Below are 25690 nucleotides of genomic sequence, written 5' to 3'. Positions count from 1 at the left end.
TGTCAATTACAAGATGCACCCATCGCTTCATGTATTGTACAGTTTGACAACTGATAGTCCTAATATTATCACCCATCAGATTATTGTCAATTTAATCAGGTCTATAGGCTAACTTTTATTATGTGTGAAATTAGTTTGGGTATAGTTTCAGGGTAGTTTCAATGGGCCGGCTGTGCAGGCTGACTGGCATTGTTTGTTTCCCGCTCATCAACTTGGATGGAGTCAAGGAAATGTTTTGCATTTTTCAAAAGGCCTACTGTGTCACGCTCATCGTAAAGATGAGTCCAAGGTGCAGCGTGAGTAGAGTTCCACATCATTTTAATCAACTGAAACTCACCTAACAAAACAATCAACGAAACGTGTCGCTACAGGTATGCACTCAGGCAACTCAATGTAGACAAGATCCCACAACACAAACGGGGAAAATGGCTACCTAAATATGATCCCCAATCAGAGACAACGATAAACAGCTGTCTCTGATTGGGAACCATATCAGGCCACCATAGACATACAAAAACCCCTAGACATACAAAAACCCTAGACATACAAAACTAGCGTACCCACCCTAGTCACACCCTGACCTAACCAAAATATATAGAAAATCAGAGATATCTTAGGCAACACATAACATGTTTTCGTTCCCCTTACAATAAATTAGATTAGTAATAAGAGTTACTGTAAATAAAAAGAGTCCTGTAACAGCTTCTTTTTACAAAGTAAAACATAAAAGAGAATGGTATCAACCCTCAAGGCACACGGTCAAATTAATAACATGAGGGCCAATGCTGATAAATAGGCATTACACAAACTCTTCATTACACTATTCTTGTTCTATATTAAATCAACCTCTTCAAACTCTTCATTACACTATTGTTGTTCTATATTAAATCAACCTCTTCAAACTCTTCATTACACTATTGTTGTTCTATATTAAATCAACCTCTTCAAACTCATCATTCAGTTTGGCCTAACTAAAATTTGATTGTGAAGTAACTTCCACATTTATCGCCCATTCGATCCACTTGTCATTAATTCAGTGGGCTGGCATCGTTTGCTTTGCTGGATAGAGTCAAGGAAATGTTTAGCATTATTCTAAAGGCCTACTGCAACACGTAGCATGTTTCTGTTTCCCTTACAATACATTTGATTTGAAAAATAGTTATAGTAAATAAAACATTCCCAAAACAGCTTATTTTTACAAAGTAAAGTGTAAAATAGAATGACATCACCCCGCAAGGCTGCTGATAAATAAACATAACACAAACTCTGTCTTTCTAAATTCACCCTCCTTATCATTGTTAGGCCTAATTTTTTATTATATTGTACAGTAAGGTGCACAATTATCGACCATTCATCTATTTGTCATTCATTCAGTGAGGAAAGCGTCTGGCTGGGTACCAACGTCCTACAGCACATTTCTTGGCGGAATAAGTGCGGAGAAAAAAAACTTAAGGTAATAAATAGTGTCAAATACAAACATTTAGGAAAAGTCCGGGTCGGCGCAGGACATGCACTGTAGCTTTTTTTGCGGGAAGATTTTTAAAATGTATTTACTAAATCAAACGTCAGTGGCCGTTGGCCTATGGCGGTTCTAGTGTTACGTGCTCATTCTCACAGACCCCCGAAGTGGAGGTCTTTAGTTACAGTGTTAGCTACTAATCTAATTGCGCTGTCTAATCAGACCAATGGCAGAGTAGTAATAAAGGACTTGGACTTACAGAAGAGTAAGAAAGGCCTTGTCTGCGATTGCATGAACTCAGACAGAATGGATCGGCATTGACCTGTCATCTCACATCAGATGTTTTTGAACTCCTTTTCTTCTTTGAGGCAGTGTAGATCCCCCTTTCTGAGTGGTGTGATGATATGTCAGTGATGCTGCTGAGGGGGGAGCTATTGATTGGCCTTGATGTGTTGAAGAGGCAGCTGTTGATTGGCCTTGATGTGCTGAGGGAGCTGTTGATTGGCCTTGATGTGTTCCTCTGTTGAGGCTACAGCACTGTCTTTCCTCTTATTGCATAGTGTCTGGCCTAGTTGGTGGCCTAGACGGCTCCTCCCCTGAGTTCATCTCCAGCTCTCTCTGTGAGTGTGTCTACTGTATATATGAATGCTGGTGGCCAGTCTGACAGGCACACCCGCGTTGAAGGTCACCCCCTCCCCTTTCCTCCCTGGTCCATGTTTGTGGGTGTCTTCTCTCCCATCCACTCAGATCACATCACCACTGCCTGCTGCCCTGTCAGCCACAGCCTCATCCTACGACTGTGCTCCCAAACCTCCTCTGTCTCACTGTGTGGCAATGTGACTGTTGCCCTGCAAAAATGAAGCCCTGAGCAAAGCCATTTAATATAGATGTAGATGTGCCTCTATCTTCACAGCAGTAAGCGTCATATGATATCTGGAGGATGATCTCACTCAGACCCACTATTCTCCCAGGAAGCACAGCTTTCCTCTTTAATATTCAGTGATAAGTCTAGGCTGAGAGGAGGGTCTATGAACAAATGTGGCTGTATGTTAGGGTATAACTTTATATACATTTAGTATCAATGCAACTACAATGTAAGTAAATGCACAGTTGAAATCAAACTGCAATTGTGATGTATTGACTTGAAAGGTGACAACTTGAATCGCTCTGGATAAGTACTTTAATAAGAGCAACCAAAGGCATGATTGAAATGACCCATACAGTATTTCCTAACCTCATCCTTACTGTTAATGGTTGGGTAAAGCCTTGTGGTGATTAGATATTTGATCTTAGTGTAAGTGTACAGCGTGTCTCTGACCGACCCCTCTACTCCTTATGGTTAGTGAGATGTGATTGGCTGGCTGGTCGGTGTAAACTGTGGTATCTGCCTGGCTGAGTTGTGATTGGCTGGCTGGTCAATTTAAGCTGTGGTGTCTGCCTGGCTGAGGGTTGTTATTGGTTGGCTGGTCCGTGTAAGCTGTGGTGCTGAGAGGTGAAAGGAGTTGACAGATGAGGGTTAGTGGCCCCACCTTACCCTGGCTAGCTCGACACAGTTCCTTATGTGAGCTGGTGGAAGCGAGCCCAATCAGGATTAAGCTGGTGTCTACAGGCAACGTGTCATGCTCTCTGCTGTCTCAGACCTGATCTGCTCCGACTTCCGTGAATACTCTTCTCAATGTAATACTTCCTTAGCAAGATGGAGGACAGGACAACACAGCTGGCAAAACTGGTTGCAGAGATGTCAAAATGGCCGTCTTGCTCACTAGGAAGTCTCCCCTGCCTTTGTCCCCAGGACCTCCGACTGTCCATGTCCATTCTGGACCTTTCTAGGCCATGTGTGTCACAGTGATAGTGCTGTCAGATCAGACAGGCATTTCTATAATCAGGAGCTCTGCAGTCAATTAGCTCTACGTGTCTGGCAGCACAAATCCACACAAAATCAGTGGCTGTCACACTGGATGACATGACAGCTCCTCTTGTCTAAAGCGCATGGTTTTGCTGAGTGGGCTGCCTATAGCACCATACAGCAGCAACACACTCATTCGTTTTCTATTCAGCCCACATTCACAAACCACAGTTTCCAAAACGCTTCTCGCTGGCTATGAGTTCCAATGTTTTTCTCCAGAAATTGATGAATTCTCAAAATAACAAGTCTAGGGTCACTGATTGTATTGATGATCTGATTTCATACACGGACATGTTTGGATGCCCTCAGGCCAGTACTCTGGTCACTGACCTGTCATTCTAAAGTAGTGGACTTGATAGATAGTATGAGATATAATTCTAATGTTGACCATCACTGCATAAAGCAATACATGGGAGGCTTATTCTCTATAGACCATTATATTTGACCAAAATGTTCTGTCTTCTAAGAAGTTATACTGCATTAGAGGTCGACCGATTATGATTTTTCAATGCCGATACCGATTATTGGAGGTCCAAAAAAAGCCGATCGTGATTAATCGGCCAAATGTATTATTATTTTTTTTAAATGTTTTTTTTATATATATATATAATATATATATATGTGTGTGTGTGTGTGTATTAATGACAATTACAACAATACTGAATGAACAATGAACACTTTTATTTTAACTTAATATAATACATAAATAAAATCTATTAAGTCTCAAATAAATAATGAAACATGTTCAATTTCGTTTAAAAAATGCAAAAAACACAATGTTGGAGAAGAAAGTAAAAGTGCAATATGTGCCATGTAAAAAAGCTAACATTTAAGTTCCTTGCTCAGAACATGAGAGCATATGAAAGCTGGTGGTTCAATATTTCCAGTTCTCTAATATTCCCAGTTGAGAAATTTTAGGTTGTAGTTATTATAGGAATTATGACGCATCGACTATTTCTCTCTGTACCATTTGTATTTCATATGCCTTTTGACTATTGGATGTTCTTATAGGCACTTTATTATTGCCAGCCTAATCTCGGGAGTTGATAGGATTGAAGTCATAAACAGCACTGTGCAAACGCAGTAAAGTGCTGTTTGAATGAATGCTTACGACTCTGGCAAATTAATTACGGTCTTCACAGAGTTCGCAACGAGCCAGGAGGCCCAGACTGTTGCATATACCCTGACTATGCTTGCACTGAACGAAGAGAAGTGGCACAATTTCCCTAGTTAATATGAGTTTATTTTACCTTAATATGCAGGTTTAAAATATATACTTCTGTGTATTGATTTTAAGAAAAGCATTGATGTTTATGGTTAGGTACATTTGTTCAATGGTTGTTCTTTTTTCGCGAATGGGCTTTTGTTAAATCATCACCCGTTTGGCAAAGTTGAAGTAGGCTGTGATTCGATGATAAATTAACAGGCACCGCATTGATTATATGCAACGCAGGACAAGCTAGATAAACTAGTAATATCATCAACCATGTGTAGTTAACTAGTGATTATGTGAAGATTGATTGTTTTTTAAAAGACAAGTTTAATGCTAGCTAGCAACTTACCTTGGCTCCTTGCAGCCACAAGGTCATTTTGACGCTGCACTCGCGTAACAGGTGGTCAGCCTGCCATGCAGTTTCCTCATCGGCCATAATCGGCATCCAAAAAGGCCAATTACCGATTGTTATGAAAACTTGAAATCGTCCCTAATTAATCTGCCATGCCGATTTAATTAGTCGACCTCTATACTGTATTGCTCCTTTTGTCTGTCTGCTGGATCCTCATCACTCTAATAATGACCTCTGACTCATCCAGAGTGACCATGAACAAAAGCTTGGGGGAGTGAGTGTGGGGGACACAGAAAGACAGAGACAAATATGAACCATAGTCATACTGGGGTCCAACTATGACCTCTCTCATAGGGCCCTGTGGCTTGCTTCACCCCCACAGCCCCCCTCTCCTCCCGCTCTGCATTGATTTCATTATCGGTGCAGCTGGGGAGCCCGGCCAGCCTTGATGGGCTGTTGTCAACAAAAAGGGTCTGACACCTGGATCCCCCAGAGACCTCCAAAGACCCCCATTTACATCCCATCTCAATCAGCACCAACTAGGGATGTGGTGGGGGGCTGGGTTGGGGGTTGGAGGGACCCCATCACGCTCCCCATCTGAGAAATGATTGACTGCCTGAGAGGCATCCTTAAAAGGTCACCATTATAGCTACATCCCTGTTAAATGCCACACAGCAATTGTAAGATTAAAGGAAATAGAAAAGTTATTTACTTTTAAGCTTACAATATTATGTTCAACAGACACTCAGACATTCATTCGATGAAAGAGTTCCGTTAATTAGAGGTCTACAAAGCAAGCAAGAAAGGGATTATATATAGTCATTTTGTTTGACCCCAGGGTTTGTGCCACTCCTACCCCCTGGCCATGGCCTGGACCCGTGGGACATGGAAGGGGTACATCTTCCAGACGCCATGCCGTCCGGACAATCCTCCACTTTTGGCAGAATTTCCAGTAGAGAAGACAAGCATCATGGCAGCTGCCGGGGTGTGGCGCGCCACAATTAGCAGCAGCTCATAGTTTAGACGTGTATCACAAAAGAGGTTGTGATGTGATGTAATACCTTCCAGGGCCTGAACCTCTGGGGCGTGGCCCCCTGCTTGGACCCCCTGTCACCAGGGAGACCAGAGAGTAGGACTGTGTTTTGAAGGTGGAGTGTGGGAGGGCCTATTAAAACCTCTACCGCTTCTCCCTCCCTGATCCGGGATCCTCCTCATCAAAAATGCTGACTAGCATAGCCTAGCCTAGCGCCACAGGGTTAAACCTGTTACCCAGTAACAGGGCTTTTCTATTGGAGGATCATCAGTGAAAGGGGTGTGGCCAGAGACATCTGTCCAGTAAGCAGCCTCTGATATGAACAGCTGCAGTGGAGGGGAGCATACCCTAGAGGAATGGTTTAAACTGAGCTGTGTTAAACACACTAATTAGTGATTTATGAAAGACTCAGTAACGTTAGACTGTGTGTGTGATTGTAATGTGTGGCTCTAATAGCCATGCTAACATGTCAAGTGTCCTTAAGAGGCACAAGCAGCTTTCTTCCATTGGCTGAATACTACCTATAGGACTAGCTGTTATAGGCGAGTTCTCTTTCAGGCAACTCGGTTCAACATCTCACTATGGGAGATTGTGCAGGTCATTGGCGGGTCATTGGTCCCATAGTGACCAATGAGAATCGTGGTTACATACCGTAAACCAGGGGTGTCAAACTCATTCCACGGAGGGCCTTGTGTCTGCAGGTTTTTGGTCTTTCCTTTCAATAAAGCCCTAGACAACCAGGTGTGGGGAGTTCCTAACTAATTAGTGATGTTAATTCATCAATCAAGTACAAGGGTGGAGCGAAAACCCGCAGACACTCGGCCCTCCATGGAATGAGTTTGACACCTGTGCCGTAAACCAATGTTTTTGTCTGCTGTTGGACTACATTTGAAGGCTTTGACATTATCCAGATTGTTATACCTTCATACCGACCTTGTACCATCCCGGGGTATTTAGTAATACTGGCACTGACCATAAGGGGCACTATTTTCAAACCCTACTGAGCCTCTGTAATCCGAAGATTAGCAATGCTAACAAGTACAAGTAAAATCCCATAGACAATGCAAACGAAATGCTAACAAGCGAATTGCAAACATTTTATACAATCTCTAACCTAAACTATTTGCTGGACAGACATCCCAGCTCATGAAGTTATAAAAAAAGTGCTACTCATCGTTTGCTGCACAAAACAAATATTACACAGCAAGGCTCTTGATCCAGTAGGGGATTTTCTGCTGTTACCAAGCAAAGCTTGATTTTGGAAGAAGCTAACCACTTAGCTAGATAGCTAACCACCTACTAAATTAGCAAATCAAATGCACAACCTCAGAACGTTTAACACATTTTAGACAGTTAACTTAATAGTTATAACATTTCTAGCTGGCAAACATTTAGTTCTAAAATGCCATACCCTAACTACAGTAGATCACCTGATACGTGCTACACAACAGTGAGTGACTCACAAGGTTCCGGTCTCATGTTGTGTGTTTGTAAACAAACACCACATGACTGGGAACTACCGGTAAGCTTCATAAGGAAATATTATGTGACCGTTGAAATGAAGAACACGATTTTCTTTATCGCCTAACAAGTACAAGTTGACTGCAGGTCTTTACTTAAAAGTAGCTACAAATATTTAAATGTATAAAAAAAAAACTTAAAAGAAATAGTTTAGATGGTATTGAAAAAGTATCACGTGGCTCTTTCTGAATACCCTGGTATATGGTATGTGCGGTACACCGCCCAAGCCTAGAAGGCTGAAGGAGATCTGCCTAGATGTCATCTTAGATACATTCACCTCCGTCTCCTGTATACTGAAGATTTCAGTTCCTCCTAATACAATTTCTTGATCTAGGATGTTAGTCTTTTATCCCATGTTTTAGTCAGTCCTTTGCTATCCACATCATTTATAATCCGCAACCATCTACAATTTAAGTGGTATTAAACACAAGGTTTTAAGTAATTCTAGGAGCTAGCCCCATAGCTATTCACTAATCTCAAACCTTGCACAATTATAAGCAACATTTTTTTAAATGAACACACAGTCAGCATTTTAATAACACTTGAGAGAAATAGAGAATGCTAATGAAGTATGAGACTGGCCCTCTATTTGGAGCACAAGTTTACTGCTGAATTTCCCTGCTCTTTCTGGGTGTAGCTGTTACTGTAATGTTGTTACTGATCAGTGGCGGCCCGCCCATCAGGGCGTTAGAGGCGGCGCTCCACTTCTGATTGTTAAAAATAGATAGAGTACCAGTCAAAAGTTTGGACACACCTACTCATTTAAGGGTTTGTCTTTATTTTTACTATTTTCTACATTGTAGAATAATAGTGAAGACATCAAAACTATGAAATAACATATGTGTAGTCATGTAGTAACCAAAAAAGTGTTTAACATATTTTAGATTCTTCAAAGTAGCCACCCTTTGCCTTGATGACAGCATTGCATACTCTTGGCATCCCCTCAACCAGCTTCATGAGGAATGCTTTTCCAACAGTCTTGAAGGAGTTGAGCACTTGTTGGCTGCTTTTCCTGCACTCTGCAGTCCAACTCCAAAACCATGTTAATTGGGTTGAGGTCGGGTGATTGTGGAGGCCAGGTCATCTGATGCAGCACTCCATTCTCCTTCTTGATCAAATACCCCTTACACAGCCTGGAGTTGTGTTTTGGGTCATTGTCCTGTTGAGAAACAAATGACACGAAGCCCCGCCGTTCCACCACGACTGGTCTGCCGACGTAACTCCATCCGCTGTGCCCCCAACGGCCTTTGCCGGACGTCGGAGCGCCTGCTAACTTTAAACGCTGTGTCTACAGCTTGCTAGGTAGTAACGACTACCCAGCGGCTTCCCTGTTTCATCTATTGCTGTTCACTGGACCCTATCATCACTTGGCTACATAGCTGATGCCTGCTGGACTATTCATTAATCACAGTACTCCATTTTGTTTATTTTTGTTTATCTGTCGGCCACAGCCTCGAACTCAGGCCCTGTGTGTAGTTAACTGACCCTCTCTGCCCATTCATTGCCATTTTATCTGTTGTTGTCTTAGCCGATTAGCTGTTGTTGTCTTACCCGTCGTTGACTTAGCTAGCTCTCCCAATCAACACCTGTGATTGCTTTATGCCTCGCTTTGTCTCTCTCAAATGTCACTATGCCTTGTATATTGTTGTTTAGGGTAGTTATCATTGTTTTAGTTTACTGCGTAGCCCCTAGTCCCACTCAACATGCCTCAGATACCTGCTTTGTTCCACCTCCCACACATGCGATTATCTCACCCAGCATAACTAGTACGTCCAGAGATGCAACCTCTCTTATCGTCACAAAATGCCTGAGTTTACCTCCACTGTACCCGCACCCCACCATGACCCTGTCTGTACATTATGCCCTGAATCTATTCTACCATGCCCAGAAATCTGCTCCTTTTATTCTCTGTCCCCAACGCACTAGACGACCAGTTTTGATAGCCTTTAGCCGTACCCTCATCCTACTCCTCCTCTGTTCCTCGGGTGATATGGAGGATAACCCAGGCCCTGCGTGTCCCCAGGCACTCTCATTTGTTGACTTCTGTTTCTGTAACTGAAAAAGCCTTGGTTTCATGCATGTTAACATCAGAAGCCTCCTCCATAAGTTTGTTTTACTCACTGCTTTAGCACACTCTGCCAACCTTGATGTCCTTGCCGTGTCTGAATCCTGGCTTAGGAAGGCCACCAAAAATTCTGAGATTTCCATCCCAGACTACAACATTTTCCGTCAAGATAGAACTGCCAAAGGGGATTGAGTTGCAATCTACTGCAGAGATAGCTTGCAAAGTTTTGTCATACTTTCCAGGTCTATGCCCAAACAATTCGAGCTTCTAATTTTAAAAATGAATCTCTCCAGAAATAAGTCTCTCACTGTTGCCGCCTGTTATAGACCCCCCTCAGCTCCCAGCTGTGCCCTAGACACTATGTGTGAATTGATTGCTCCTAAACTGGGATATGCTTAACACCCCGGCAGTCCTACAATGTAAGATAGATGCCCTCAATCTCACACAAATTTTCAAGGAACCCACCAGATACAACCCTAAATCCGTAAACATGGGCACCCTCATAGATATTATCCTGACCAACTTGCCCTCCAAATACACCTCTGCTGTTTTCAATCAGGATCTCAGCGATCAGTACCACATTGCCTGCATTCGCTATGGGTCCGCGGTCAAACGACCACCCCTCATCACTGTCAAACGCTCCCTAAAACACTTCTTGTCTCTGGAGACCGCAGGAGCGGTAGAGATACTCTGAATGATCGGCTATGAAAAGCCAACTGACATGTACTCCTGAGGTGCTGACCTGTTGCACCCTCGACAACCACTGTGATTATTATTATTTGACCCTGCTGGTCATCTATGAACATTTGAACATCTTGGCCATGTTCTGTTATAATCTCCACCTGGCCCAGCCAGAAGTGGACTGGCCACCCCTCATAGCCTGGTTCCTCTCTAGGTTTCTTCCTAGGTTCTGGCCTTTCTAGAGAGTTTTCCTAGCCACCATGCTTCTACACCTGCATTGCTTGCTGTTTGGGGTTTTAGGCTGGGTTTCTGTACAGCACTTTGAGATATCAGCTGATGTAAGAAGGGCTTTATATATTGATTTGATTTGATTCTGCGAGCAGGCCTTTCTAATCAACCTGGCCCGGGTATCCTGGAAGGATATTGACCTCATCCCGTCAGTTGAGGATGCCTGGTCGTTCTTTAAAAGTAATTTCCTCACCATCTTAAATAAGCATGTGTCACGGCCGTTGTCGGAAGAAGACCAAGGTGCAGCGTGGTGAACGTACATATTCCTTTTATTTTAGTAAATGTCGCCAACCAAACAAGAAAACAAATAAATGACCGTGAAGCTAAACAGGGCTATAGTGCCACTAACAAAGTTAACTACCCACACTGATAGTAGGGAAAAAGGGCTACCTAAGTATGATTCCCAATCAGAGACAACTATAGACAGCTGTCCCTGATTTGAGAACCATACCCGGCTAAAACATAGAAATAAAGAAACATAGAAAACAAAACATAGAATGCCCACTCCAAATCATTCCCTGACCAAACCAACTAGAAACATAAAAAGGCTCTCTAAGGTCATGGCGTGACAGCATGCACCTTTCAAAAAATGTAGAAGTAAGAACAGATATAGCCCTTGGTTCACTCCAGACCTGACTGCCCTCGACCAGCACAAAAACATCCTGTGGCAGACTGCAATAGAATCGAATAGTCCCCACGATAAGCAACTGTTCAGGGAAGTCAGGCCTTTCTAAAGTCTTCGAAAGCCAAGTTAATAAACATATCACTGACCATTTCGAATCCCACCGTACCTTCTCCGCTGTGCAATCCGGTTTCCGAGCTGTTCACGGGTGCACCTCAGCCACGCTCAAGGTACTAAACGATAACATAACCGCCATTGATAAAAGATTGTACTGTGCAGCCGTCTTCATCAACCTGGACAAGGCTTTCGACTTTGTCAATCACTGTATTCTTATTGGCAGACTCAACAGCCTTGGTTTCTCATATGACTGCCTCGCCTGGTTCACCAACTACTTCTCAGACAGATTGTGTCAAATCGGAGGGCCTGTTGTCCGGACCTCTGGCAGTCTCTATGGGGGTACAACAGGGTTCAATTCTCGGGCCGACTCTTTTCTCTGTATATATCAACAATGTCGCTCTTTCTGCGGGTGATTCTCTGATCCACCTCTACGCAGATGACACCATTCTGTATACATCTGGCCCTTCTTTGGACACTGTGTTAACAAACCTCCAAACGAGCTTCAATGCCACACAACACTCCTTCCGTGGCCTCCAAATGCTCTTAAACGCTAGTTAAACTAAATGCATGCTCTTCAACCATTCGCTGCCCGCACCCGCCTGCCCGACTAGCGTCACTACTCTGGATGGTTCTGACTTAGAATATGTGGACATCTACAAATACCTAGGTGTCTGGCTACAATGTAACCTCTCCTTCCAGACTCATATTAAACATCTCCAATCCAAAATTAAATCTAGAATATGCTTTCTATTTCGCAACAAAGCCTCTTTCACTCACGCCGCCAAACATACCCTAGTAAAACTGACTATCCTACCGATCCTCGACTTTGGCGATGTCATTTACAAAATAGCCTCCAACACTCTACTCAGCAAACTGGATGCAGTCTATCACAGTGACAATCGTTTTGTCACCAAAGCCCCATATACCACCCACCACGGCGACCTGTATGCTCTAGTCGGCTGGCCCTCGCTACATATTCGTCGCCAGACCCACTGGCTCCAGGCCATCTATAAGTCTTTACTAGGTAAAGCTCCGCCTTATCTCAGCTCACTGGTCACGATAACAACACCCACCCGTAGTATGTGTTCCAGCAGGTATATCTCACTGGCCTTCCCCAAAGCCAACAACTCCTTTGGCCACCTTTCCTTCCAGTTCTCTGCTGCCAATGACTGGAACGAATTGCAAAAATCGCTGAAGCTGGAGACTTATATTTCCCTCACTAACTTTAACCATCAGCTATCCGAGCAGCTAACTGATTGCTGCAGCTGTACATAGCCCATCTGTCAATAGCCCATCCAATCTACCTACCTCATCCCCATATTGTTTTTATTTCATTTACTTTTCTGCTCTTTTGCACACCAGTATTTCTACTTGCACATCATCATCTGCACATCAATCACTCCAGTGGTATTTGCTAAATTGTAATTACTTGCTACTATGACCTATTTATTGCCTTACCACCTCACGCCATTTGCACACACTGTATATAGACTTTATTTTTTCTGTTGTGTTATTGACTGTACGCTTATTCATTCAATGTGTAACTCTGTGTTGTTGTTTGTGTCGCACTGCTTTGCTTTATCTTGGCCAGGTCGCAGTTTTAAATGAGAACTTGTTCTCAACTAGCCTACCTGGTTAAATAATGGTGAAAAAAAAAAATACAAATAAAATAGTTCCACTAATCGCAAACCAGATGGGATGGCGTATCGCTGCAGAATGCTGTGGTAGCCATGCTGGTTAAGTTGTGCCTTGAATTCTAAATAAATCACAGACCACAGACAGTGTCACCAGTAAAGCACCCCCACACCATCACACCTCCTCCTCCATTCTTCATGGTGGGAACCTGATAAAATTATTTATATGTTTAGAGATAATGATTAAATAATTCTACCCTGAAACTTAACCATTAGGGATTATATTTGATGTAGCGTGTATAAGGAATAATTAAAGGTCTGGGAAAATCAAAAGAAATCAGCCAAGCATTCAGAAAATAATTGTAGACCTTTACAAGTCTGGTTCAGGTGTTGACTGATTTCTTTGGATTTTCCATGATGTCAAGCAAAGAGGCACTGAGTTTGAAGGTAGGCCTTGAAATATATCCACAGGTAACACCTCCAATTGACTCAAATGATGTCAATTAGCCTATCAGAAGCTTCTAAAGCCATGACATCATTTTCTGGAATTTTCCAAGCTGTTAAAAGGCACAGTCAACTTAGTGTATGTAAACTTCTGACCCACTGGAATTGTGAGACAGTGAATTATAAGTGAAATAATCTGTCTGTAAACAATTGTTGGAAAAATTACTTGTGTCATGCACAAGGTAGATGTCCTAACTGACTATCCAAAACTATAGTTTGTTAACAAGAAATTTGTGGAGTGGTTGAAAAATGAGTTTTAATGACTCCAACCTAAGTGTATGTAAACTTCCGACTTCAACTATATATATATATATATATATATATATATATATATATATATATATATATATGTGTGTGTATATTATTCATGAATGATGTTTTAAATGCTCATGAAAGTGTGGTAAATGTGTGAATTGTTCCTGTTTCTAAAATGTGTTGTTCAAAATAAGCTGTTCAGTTACTTCTCTGCCCCTCTGTGACTCTGACAGCAGCACCGCTGGCGCATAGGCTGTGCCAACATTGCTTGGAATGTTTTTACAGCTATTTTCTATGAGGGGGGAACTGCCCCAATGAAATCACAGGATTTCATACCATAAAATTTAACAGCACGAAGTTAATGGACTGTCCTGGGGCACTCAAACGTGTGCCCAGTCAGAACTTCTGGGTCTGTTCTAGTCTCCCTCCCGTTGAGTCTCTCGCGCCATACGTGTACTTCTGCATGTGAAACTATATCTGCTCTATTAGTGTAACGGCTCTCGTCGAAAGGAGTGGACCAAAGCGCAGCGTGGAAAGTCTTCATGATTTTTATTATCAAAAAAACACTCAAACAAAATAACAAAGCGAAAACGAAAGCGAACAGTTCTGTCAGGTAACAGATACTAAACAGAAAACAACATCCCACAAAACCCAAAAGGAAAATGACAACTTATATATGACCTCCAATCAGGGACAACGATAGACAGCTGCCCTTGATTGGGAATCAACCACACCAACATAGAAATAAGGAAACTAGAATGCCCACCCTAGTCACACCCTGACCTAACCAAAATAGAGAATAAAAACCTCTCTACGGCCAGGGCGTGACAATTAGGTACAATTAACTTGTTTATTAGCGTGTAAATAAATAATCATAACAGTCGTGGGAGCCTGGGACCTGATCAATCGGACATCTACATCCAATATCAGTCGAAGGACAGAGGGATACACTATCTAGGACAAAAAAAGCATGACTGTGGCTGTTCTACTGTAGGTGACAGGGTGACATGTTGTGTGGACTAAATCATCATCAAACCGGGTGTATCACAAAGCATTATCAAATGAATTACCCAGCTACAGTAATTTTGAGAAACATTGAGAAATGGTTTGGTCAATTTTTTGCGAGGTCAAATTAGCCAGTTATATGCTGTACTTTTTTGATAAGCAGCTAGCTAGCTAGTTAGCTGCCATGCCAATTTCAAACTAATATCCCAGCTAGCACATAACATTCTGAGAACAATATGCTTCTTAGATCTTGGTGAGAGCTTTGTTGTCCATTGGTTATTTTGCATAGAACCTTCCCACATCGTATGGGAATAGTGCAGAATAGTTGCTTGTCTTTGGAACATTCTCAGCAGATTTAAGGAACTTAGCATTTCATTTGGTTTTTGACATGCAACAGTGAAATGGGTGTATTTATGCTGTTGTTCAAATGCATTGATCGCTTTATACAGTAGCTATATCTTCTCAAAGAAACTACCAGTAGTTTGAAAACTTGGCATCATATTTCTCTCATGCTACTTTGTTGACACTCCAAACACCCCTCCACCCGTGCCCCGGGTATTCAGCCAATCTGCTCCCGCCACTGTTAGTAGCATGATGTGATCTGGGAGAACATGAGGACTCAAGGAGGTAGTAGTGCTGAGATGTTACACTGGTCACTGTCTAAGATGGATTTATTTTACATCTGATATGTGTTGTTGCAGGACTGCATTCTCAAATGGTACTGTGTCTCTCTGCTCCTCCAGGTCACCTGTCTTCAGGATTTCTTTGGTGATGATGATGTCTTCATTGCCTGTGGCCCAGAGAAGTTCCGCTATGCCCAGGATGACTTCTCTCTGGATGAGAATGGTGAGAGCAGCTACACCACTAGTTACTAACTACACCACTGTAACACTGCTAGTCACTAACTACACCACCAGTTACTAACTACACGACTGTAACACCACAAGTTACGAACTACACCACTGTAACACCACTAGCTGAAAACTACACCACTGTAACACCGCTAGTCACTAACTACACCACTTTATCACAACAAATCACTAACTACACTGCTAGTCACTAACTACACTGCTAGTCACTAACTACACCACTTTATCACAACAAATCACTAACTACACTGCTAGTCACTAACTACACCACTGTAACACTGCTAGTCACTAACTACACCAATTTATCACAACAAATCACTAACTACACTGCTAGTCACTAACTACACCACTTTATCACAACAAAGCACTAACTACACTGCTAGTCACTAACTACACCACTGTAACACTGCTAGTCACTAACTATACCACTTTATCACCACTAGGTACTAACTACACCATTGTAACACCACTAGTTACTAACTACACCACAGTAACACTGCTAGTTACTAACTACACCACAAGCACTAACTACACCACTTTATCACCACAAACCACTAACTACACTGCTAGTCACTAACTACACCACAAGCACTAACTACACCACTGTAACATCACTAACTACACCACTGTATCACTGCCAGTCACTAACTACACCACTGTATCACCGCTAGTCACGAGCTACACCACTGTAACATCACTAACTACACCACTGTAACACTGCTAGTCACGACGATACATTGGACGATACATTGGAGATAATATAAGGCAAGTACTGGAAACAATAGAACACTATGAGATATCGGGGACACCAGGCCTGGTTTTCATAGCTGATTTTGAAAAGGCTTTTGATAAAGTACGACTGGAGTTTATATATAAATGCCTAGAATATTTCAATTTTGGGGAATCTCTTATAAAATGGGTTAAAATTATGTATAGTAACCCTAGGTGTAAAATAGTAAATAATGGCTACATCTCAGAAAGTTTTAAACTATCTAGAGGAGTAAAACAAGGTTGTCCACTATCGGCATATCTATTTATTATTGCCATCGAAATGTTAGCTGTTAAAATTAGATCAAACATTAATATTAAAGGATTAGAAATCCATGGCTTAAAAACTAAGGTGTCATTGTACGCTGATGATTCATGTTTTCTTTTAAAACCACAACTAGAGTCTCTCCAGGGCCTCATAGAGGATCTAGATACCTTTGCTATCCTCTCTGGATTAAAACCAAATTATGATAAATGTACCATATTACGTATTGGATCACTAAAAAATACACATTTTATATTGCCATGTAGTTTACCAATTAAATGGTCTGACGGAGATGTGGACATACTCGGTATAAAAATCCCAAAAGAAAGAAATGATCTCACTCCAATAAATTTTTATAGAAAGTTAGCAAAAATAGATAAGATCTTGCTACCATGGAAAGGAAAATACCTGTCTATTTGTGGAAAAATCACCCTAATTAACTCTTTAGTCATATCACAGTTTACCTATTTGCTTATGGTTTTGCCTACACCTAGTGACCTGTTTTTTAAATTATATGAACAAAAAATATTCAATTTTATTTGGAACGGCAAGCCAGATAAAATTAAAAGGGCCTATTTATATAACGAATATGAATTCGGAGGGCAGAAATTATTAAATATTAAAGCATTAGACCTCTCACTAAAGGCATCGGTCATACAAAAGTTATACTTAAATCCAAACTGGTTCTCTAGTAAACTGGTACGAATGTCTCATCCTATGTTCAAGAAGGGCCTTTTTCCCTTTATTCAGATTACACCTGCTCATTTTCGGTTGTTTGAAAAGGAAATGATCTCCAAAATATCCTTATTCTTTAAACAAGCCTTAGAAAGTTGGTTGCAATTTCAGTTTAATCCACCTGAAAGGACGGAACAAATAGTACAACAAATATTGTGGTTAAATTCAAATATAATAATTGATAAAAAAACTGTATTTATCGAAGAAATGTTTAAAAAAGGTATAATTTTTGTGAATGATATCATAAATAGGACTGGTGGAGTTATGTCACACATGCAGCTAACACAGACATATGGAAAAGTCTGCTCTACCCAAAATTACAACCAATTAATTGCAGCATTACCACAAAAATGGAAGAGGCAAGTAGAAGGGGAAAAAAGTAAGGAACTTGTATGTCGGCCCTGTATTAAAGAACAAAAATGGTTAAAGAAAAGTGTGATAAATAAAAACATATACCAATTTCATTTAAGGACCAAAAAACTAACAGCTGTGCCATACAAATTGCAAAATAGTTGGGAAGAGATTTTCGATGTACCCATTCCATGGCACATGGTTTATGAATTGATACGCAAAACAACGCCGGATTCAAAACTTCGAATTTTTCAATATAAATTACTGTACAAAATTCTTGCAACTAATAGAATGTTATATATATGGGGTATACAATCTTCCCAGCTCTGCAGATTCTGTTGTGAGGAGGCAGAGTCATTAGATCATTTATTTTGGTATTGTCCATATGTAGCTCGTTTTTGGTCACAGGTCCAGGAATGGCTGAAGAATTGCAACATTTGCCTAAAACTAACGCTACAGATAGCAATACTGGGGGATTTGAAAAGCCATAGTCAATCAATCAATAATATAATAATTATTTTGGCAAAGATGTTTATTTTTAATTTACAATCTGTAGAAGCTATGAGAATAGGAAGGTTCAGGTCTTTTGTGAAGCATCACAGCACAGTTGAGAAATGTATGGCAAATAGAAATCCGAAATGGATGATGTTGGAAGATAGATGGGAGGGGTTGGGTGGAGCTGAAGGGTGGGACTAATAACAAGATAAACAATATAGGGCATACGGGATCTGTGAAATGTGTATAGGTGCGGAGCTTTTGTGAAATAGCACAGTTACAAGTGGAAATAAAATTGGATGGACAACAGAAATAGAGGAAGGACTAAGAACAAATAAGAGAGAACTATTGTAAAGTGGACTGTGTCTGTAAGATAGGTATAAGATGTAGAAATTGAAGGTAAAAGCAGAAGTGTTTATAAGTTTACTCCAATTGGGGGATTGGTGGTAGGGTCGCGGGGAATAATAATAAAGGCATATTCTTTAAAAAAGTATGTATGTCTATATAGGTATGTGTATGTATATATGTGTATATGTATGCATACGTATGTGGATATATATATTTACCCAAAAAAATATGGGGGAATGGAAATGATGCAGACAATTACATTGGAAGCAACATTCTTTCCGCAATACTAAGCTGATCCATCCCCCAAAAAAAAAAAAAAAAAAAAAAAAAAAAAAAAAAAAAAAAAAAAAAAAACACTGCTAGTCACTAACTATATACCACTGTACCACTGCCAGTCACTAACTATACCACTGTAACACTGCTAGTCACTAACTATATACCACTGTAACATCACTAACTACACCACTGTAACATCACTAACTACACCACTGTAACATCACTACCTATATACCACTGTAACATCACTAACTACACCACTGTAACATCACTAACTACACCACTGTAACATCACTAACTACACCACTGTAACATCACTAACTACACCACTGTAACATCACTAACTACACCACTGTAACATCACTAACTACACCACTGTAGCATCGCTAACTACACCACTGTAACATCACTAACTACACCACTGTAACATCACTAACTATATACCACTGTAACATCACTAACTACACCACTGTAACATCACTAACTACACCACTGTAACATTACTAACTACACCACTGTAACATCACTAACTACACCACTGTAACATCACTAACTATATACCACTGTAACATCACTAACTATATACCACTGTAACATCACTAACTACACCACTGTAACATCACTAACTACACCACTGTAACATCACTAACTATATACCACTGTAACATCACTAACTACACCACTGTAACATCACTAACTACACCACTGTAACATCACTAACTACACCACTGTAACATCACTAACTACACCACTGTAACATCACTAACTACACCACTGTAACATCACTAACTACACCACTGTAACACTGCTAGTCACTAACTACACCACTGTATCACCGCTAGTCACGAGCTACACCACTGTAACATCACTAACTACACCACTGTACCACTGCTTGTCACTAGCTAGTCACTAACTACACCACTGTAACACCACTAGTTACTAACTACACCGCTAGTCACTAACTACACCACTGTAACACTGCTAGTCACTAACTACACCACTGTAACACGGCCAGTCACTAACTACACCGCTGTAACACGGCCAGTCACTAACGACACCACTGTAACACGGCCAGTCACTAACGACACCACTGTAACACGGCCAGTCACTAACTACACCGCTGTAACACGGCCAGTCACTAACTACACCGCTGTAACACGGCCAGTCACTAACTACACCACTGTAACATCACTAACTACACCACTGTAACATCACTAACTACACCACTGTAACATCACTAACTACACCACTGTAACATCACTAACTACACCACTGTAACATCACTAACTACACCACTGTAACATCACTAACTACACCACTGTAACATCGCTAACTACACCACTGTAGCATCGCTAACTACACCACTGTAGCATCACTAACTACACCACTGTAACATCACTAACTATATACCACTGTAACATCACTAACTACACCACTGTAACATCACTAACTATATACCACTGTAACATCACTAACTATATACCACTGTAACATCACTAACTATATACCACTGTAACATCACTAACTACACCACTGTAACACTGCTAGTCACTAACTACACCACTGTATCACCGCTAGTCACGAGCTACACCACTGTAACATCACTAACTACACCACTGTACCACTGCTTGTCACTAGCTAGTCACTAACTACACCACTGTAACACCACTAGTTACTAACTACACCGCTAGTCACTAACTACACCACTGTAACACTGCTAGTCACTAACTACACCACTGTAACACGGCCAGTCACTAACTACACCGCTGTAACACGGCCAGTCACTAACGACACCACTGTAACACGGCCAGTCACTAACTACACCGCTGTAACACGGCCAGTCACTAACTACACCGCTGTAACACGGCCAGTCACTAACTACATCGCTGTAACACGGCCAGTCACTAACTACACCGCTGTAACACGGCCAGTCACTAACTACACCGCTGTAACACGGCCAGTCACTAACTACACCGCTGTAACACGGCCAGTCACTAACTACACCGCTGTAACACGGCCAGTCACTAACTGCACCGCTGTAACACGGCCAGTCACTAACTGCACCGCTGTAACACGGCCAGTCACTAACTGCACCGCTGTAACTCGGCCAGTCACTAACTGCACCGCTGTAACACGGCCAGTCACTAACTACACCGCTGTAACACGGCCAGTCACTAACTGCACCGCTGTAACACGGCCAGTCACTAACTGCACCGCTGTAACACGGCCAGTCACTAACTGCACCGCTGTAACACGGCCAGTCACTAACTGCACCGCTGTAACACGGCCAGTCACTAACTACACCGCTGTAACACGGCCAGTCACTAACTGCACCGCTGTAACACGGCCAGTCACTAACTACACCGCTGTAACACGGCCAGTCACTAACTACACCGCTGTAACACGGCCAGTCACTAACTACACCGCTGTAACACGGCCAGTCACTAACTGCACCGCTGTAACACGGCCAGTCACTAACTGCACCGCTGTAACACGGCCAGTCACTAACTGCACCGCTGTAACACGGCCAGTCACTAACTACACCGCTGTAACACGGCCAGTCACTAACTACACCGCTGTAACACGGCCAGTCACTAACTGCACCGCTGTAACACGGCCAGTCACCCTTCACACCACTCTCACTGAATCACTGTTCCCTGCTTAAGTCCCTGGGACCAGAACCTGTTTCCCTCATACACTGCAAAAGTCACTGATTTACTGTCGTCAAATGTTACTGTTACTGTTCTATCTACAATATTGTCAATTTTCTATGATGTGACGTGTGTTATATTTGTACTGTATACACTGCAACATAGGAAGTGTTGTAACCTTTTGTGAAATTCTCTAATCTGTCAATGTGATTGTGATATTTTAGTCACTGTATATTTCTCTCTCTCTCACTCACACACACACTCACACACACGCACAGTGCAGATAGGAACTCGCAGGTCTGATTTAGAAAGGAAATAATCTCTCTGAAATATATAGTTAAATAAAATATCAGCACCCCAGAAAACCCAGATTTTGGCTAGAGGCCGGACTCAGTTATGTCAACATCCAGCTCAGTCCACATGTAGATTATGGTAGCTATCTGTTCAATGGAGTGACTGGCAAATACATCACATAGCCTTCTTCTTTTGCCTCCTTTTGGAGTTTTTTCTTTATAGTCCAATGCTTAGGTCTTTCAAATCAGTATTGCACTAGAGCTCATTATTTAGATGGGGTTTATGTAAATGAGGTTTTAGACATGTAAATAGAGTGGTAAGTAGTCTCTAGGGCACCTCAAATGCCAAACAGGATCAGGCACCGCCAGGGCCATAATGGAAAGGGCTTAAGAATGGCCATTCTATGTGTTCCTCCCATGACATTTTAAAAGACAGGCCTACATGTAGGACAGGCATTTCCAGGCTACACTAGAACAGATACCTCTTACATACCAGAATAAATATAAATATAGTGTGTGCCATTTGTGTATTCATGTGTGTGTGTGTAGTGAATGTAAAGGTAAAGTATTGGTCTGCTGTGTTGTGTGCAGTAAGCAGCAGGGAAAGATAAGTCTGGGTGGAGGAACAGCCATTCATCTTGTTGGTAACAGGTTGAGATCATTGGTGCTGATACTGACTCTGAGTGGAGGAGAAAAGTAGAGCTACACTACCCAGCCTGGCCACTTCCTACAGGTGTTTAAAGGCTATTTTCACACAATAGCTACACGGGCCACTGCACACTCAGCACCCTCTCCCATAGCTCGTCACACCTCTCTATAGCAGAGAGCTCAGTAACAAGGGAAAGTCATCAAATACATGATTACGGTACACTATCAGTGTAGGATTGATATGTTTTAGGCAGGGTCCATTTCCTAACCCCCTGCCTGCCCTCTCACTGGGTCCTTGACTGAAGGAGTTGGCCCGTGTGCTTTAATGTTGTGGTTCCTTTCTTTCAGCGCTCTACCCCTCTGGAACCAAACCCAAATCAGCCCAGGGAGCCTTTAATAACCAAGGTCAGTGGGGTCATGCCGACATCACACTGACATCATATTATGTTTGCTGGAGACCACTGAGTTGGCCTGGGTGGGGCCAGGGGCCAGGAACAGAGTGGCCCTGTCTTTCACACACTGCACTGGTCCAAACTGATACAGCACAGTCAGAGATAATCCAACCCTATCACCATACACAGACATATTTGGTATAGATTTGGATCATGTTGCTTAATCGAATTTGCACATAAAAATGTAGCCAGTTTTGATGGCCATTGCAGGAGACAGAGGGGAGTATGTAGCTCAGTATTTAATAAGCATCACTACAAGCAGAATTGGATCACCTTCAATTGGCCATGGCAAATGTGGACTGAACTCAAAGCCCTTTAGTTAACCCTTTAAAAGTCTAAATACATAAGGCTATTTCAGATAAGTCAACTCTGTCATTTTAAGAACACTTCTGTCATCGTTGGGTTACACAATTTCCTCTCCCTGGGGGTGTAGCAGAGCATTTCATAGACTAAACCACTCTGCCAGAGAGGGGCGGGGTGAGCGTGGTGTAGAGGGGAAGTGAGTGTCTAATATGCTCTTTAGGTGTGAAGGATTTTTGAATACCCGGTGGCATTTCACACGAGCACTGGCACACAGACATCTGGCTGTGTGACTCCTGGTGCGTGAAGGTTAGGAGAGAGAAGACAAACAGACACTGTGTAATCAGCTCTCCGCAGGCAGGAAAGACAGACAGAGAGGAGGGTGGAGGGATGGACACGAGAGGAGGGTGGAGGGATGGACGCGAGAGGAGGGTGGAGGGATGGACGCGAGAGGAGGGTGGAGGGATGGACGCGAGAGGAGGGTGGAGGGATGGACGCGAGAGGAGGGTGGAGGGATGGACGCGAGAGGAGGGTGGAGGGATGGACGCGAGAGAAGGGCGGAGGGATGGGCGCGAGAGGAGGGCGGAGGGATGGGCGCGAGAGGAGGGCGGAGGGATGGGCGCGAGAGGAGGGCGGAGGGATGGGCGCGAGAGGAGGGCGGAGGGATGGACGCGAGAGGAGGGCGGAGGGATGGACGCGAGAGGAGGGCGGAGGGATGGACGCGAGAGGAGGGCGGAGGGATGGGCGCGAGAGGAGGGCGGAGGGATGGACGCGAGAGGAGGGCGGAGGGATGGGCGCGAGAGGAGGGCGGAGGGATGGGCGCGAGAGGAGGGCGGAGGGATGGGCGCGAGAGGAGGGCGGAGGGATGGGCGCGAGAGGAGGGCGGAGGGATGGACGCGAGAGGAGGGCGGAGGGATGGACGCGAGAGGAGGGCGGAGGGATGGGCGCGAGAGGAGGGCGGAGGGATGGGCGCGAGAGGAGGGCGGAGGGATGGGCGCGAGAGGAGGGCGGAGGGATGGGCGCGAGAGGAGGGCGGAGGGATGGACGCGAGAGGAGGGCGGAGGGATGGACGCGAGAGGAGGGCGGAGGGATGGACGCGAGAGGAGGGCGGAGGGATGGACGCTAGAGGAGGGCGGAGGGATGGACGCTAGAGGAGGGCGGAGGGATGGACGCTAGAGGAGGGCGGAGGGATGGGCGCTAGAGGAGGGCGGAGGGATGGGCGCGAGAGGAGGGCGGAGGGATGGGCGCGAGAGGAGGGCGGAGGGATGGGCGCGAGAGGAGGGCGGAGGGATGGACGCGAGAGGAGGGCGGAGGGATGGACGCTAGAGGAGGGCGGAGGGATGGGCGCTGGAGGAGGGATGGGCGCTGAAGGAGGGCGGAGGGATGGGCGCTGGAGGAGGGCGGAGGGATGGACGCTGCAGGAGGGATGGGCGCAAGAGGAGGGCGGAGGGATGGACGCGAGAGGAGGGCGGAGGGATGGACGCTAGAGGAGGGCGGAGGGATGGACGCTAGAGGAGGGCGGAGGGATGGGCGCTGGAGGAGGGATGGGCGCTGAAGGAGGGCGGAGGGATGGGCGCTGGAGGAGGGCGGAGGGATGGACGCTGCAGGAGGGATGGGCGCAAGAGGAGGGCGGAGGGATGGGCGCTGGAGGAGGGCGGAGGGATGGGCGCTGGAGGAGGGCGGAGGGATGGACGCTGCAGGAGGGATGGGCGCAAGAGGAGGGCGGAGGGATGGGCGCTGGAGGAGGGATGGGCGCTAGAGGAAGGTGGAGGGAAAGGCTCTAGAGGGTGGAGGGATGGACACCAGAGGAGGGTGGAGTGAAAGGCTCTAGAGGGTGAAGTAATGGGCGCTAGAGGATGGATCGGTGCTAGAGGAGGGAGGGGCGCTAGATGAGAGCGGAGCAATGGGTGCTAGAGGAGGGGGGAGGGATGGGCGCTAGAGGAGGGCGAAGGGATGGACACTAGACAGAGGGATCGGCGCTAGAGGAGGGGTGGGCGCTAGAGGAGGGCGGAGGGATGGGCGCTATATGGAGGGATGGGCGCTAGACGGAGGGATGGGCGCTAGACGGAGGGATAGGCGCTAGACGGAGGGATGGGCGCTAGACGGAGGGATGGGCGCTAGAGGACGGGTGGGCGCTAGAAGTAGGGATGGGCGCTAGAGGAGGGCGGAGGGATGGGCGCTGGAGGAGGGATGGGCGCTAGAGGAAGATGGAGGGAAAGGCTCTAGAGGGTGGAGGGATGGACAACAGAGAAGGGTGGAGTGAAAGGCTCTAGAGGGTGGAGGAATGGGCGCTAGAGGAGGGCGGAGGGATGGGCGCTAGAGGCGAGAGGAGGGATAGGCGCTAGAGGAGGGATGGGCGCAACAGGAGCGCGGAGGGATTTGTGCTAGAGGAGGGCGGAGGGATGGACGCTAGAGGAGGGCGGAGGGATGGGCGCTGGAGGAGGGCGCAGGGATGGGCGCTGGAGGAGCGGTGGGCGCTGAGGAGGCGTGGGCGCTGGAGGAGGGGTGGGCGCTAGAGGGATTGATGCTAGAGGTGGGGTGGGCGCTAGACGGAGGGGTGGGCGCTAGACGGAGGGGTGGGCGC

General features: G+C 44.3%; 1 protein-coding gene across 1 annotated transcript in view; it reads left to right on the top strand.

Moving 5' to 3' along the window:
* Positions 1 to 25690, top strand: part of LOC129863335 (neuronal migration protein doublecortin-like) — a 117059-nt gene that overhangs the window by 55225 nt on the left and 36144 nt on the right. The window contains exons 4-5 of the mRNA XM_055935240.1: positions 15399 to 15501; positions 22703 to 22759. Of these exons, the coding sequence (XP_055791215.1) occupies positions 15399 to 15501; positions 22703 to 22759 (160 nt within the window). The remainder of the gene's footprint in view (positions 1 to 15398; positions 15502 to 22702; positions 22760 to 25690) is intronic.

The sequence above is a fragment of the Salvelinus fontinalis genome, chromosome 10 (assembly GCF_029448725.1).
Source record: "Salvelinus fontinalis isolate EN_2023a chromosome 10, ASM2944872v1, whole genome shotgun sequence".
Classification (NCBI taxonomy): Eukaryota; Metazoa; Chordata; class Actinopteri; order Salmoniformes; family Salmonidae; genus Salvelinus; species Salvelinus fontinalis.
The sequence above is the reverse complement of the archived record's forward strand: the minus strand, read 5'-3'. Positions and strand labels throughout refer to the sequence as shown.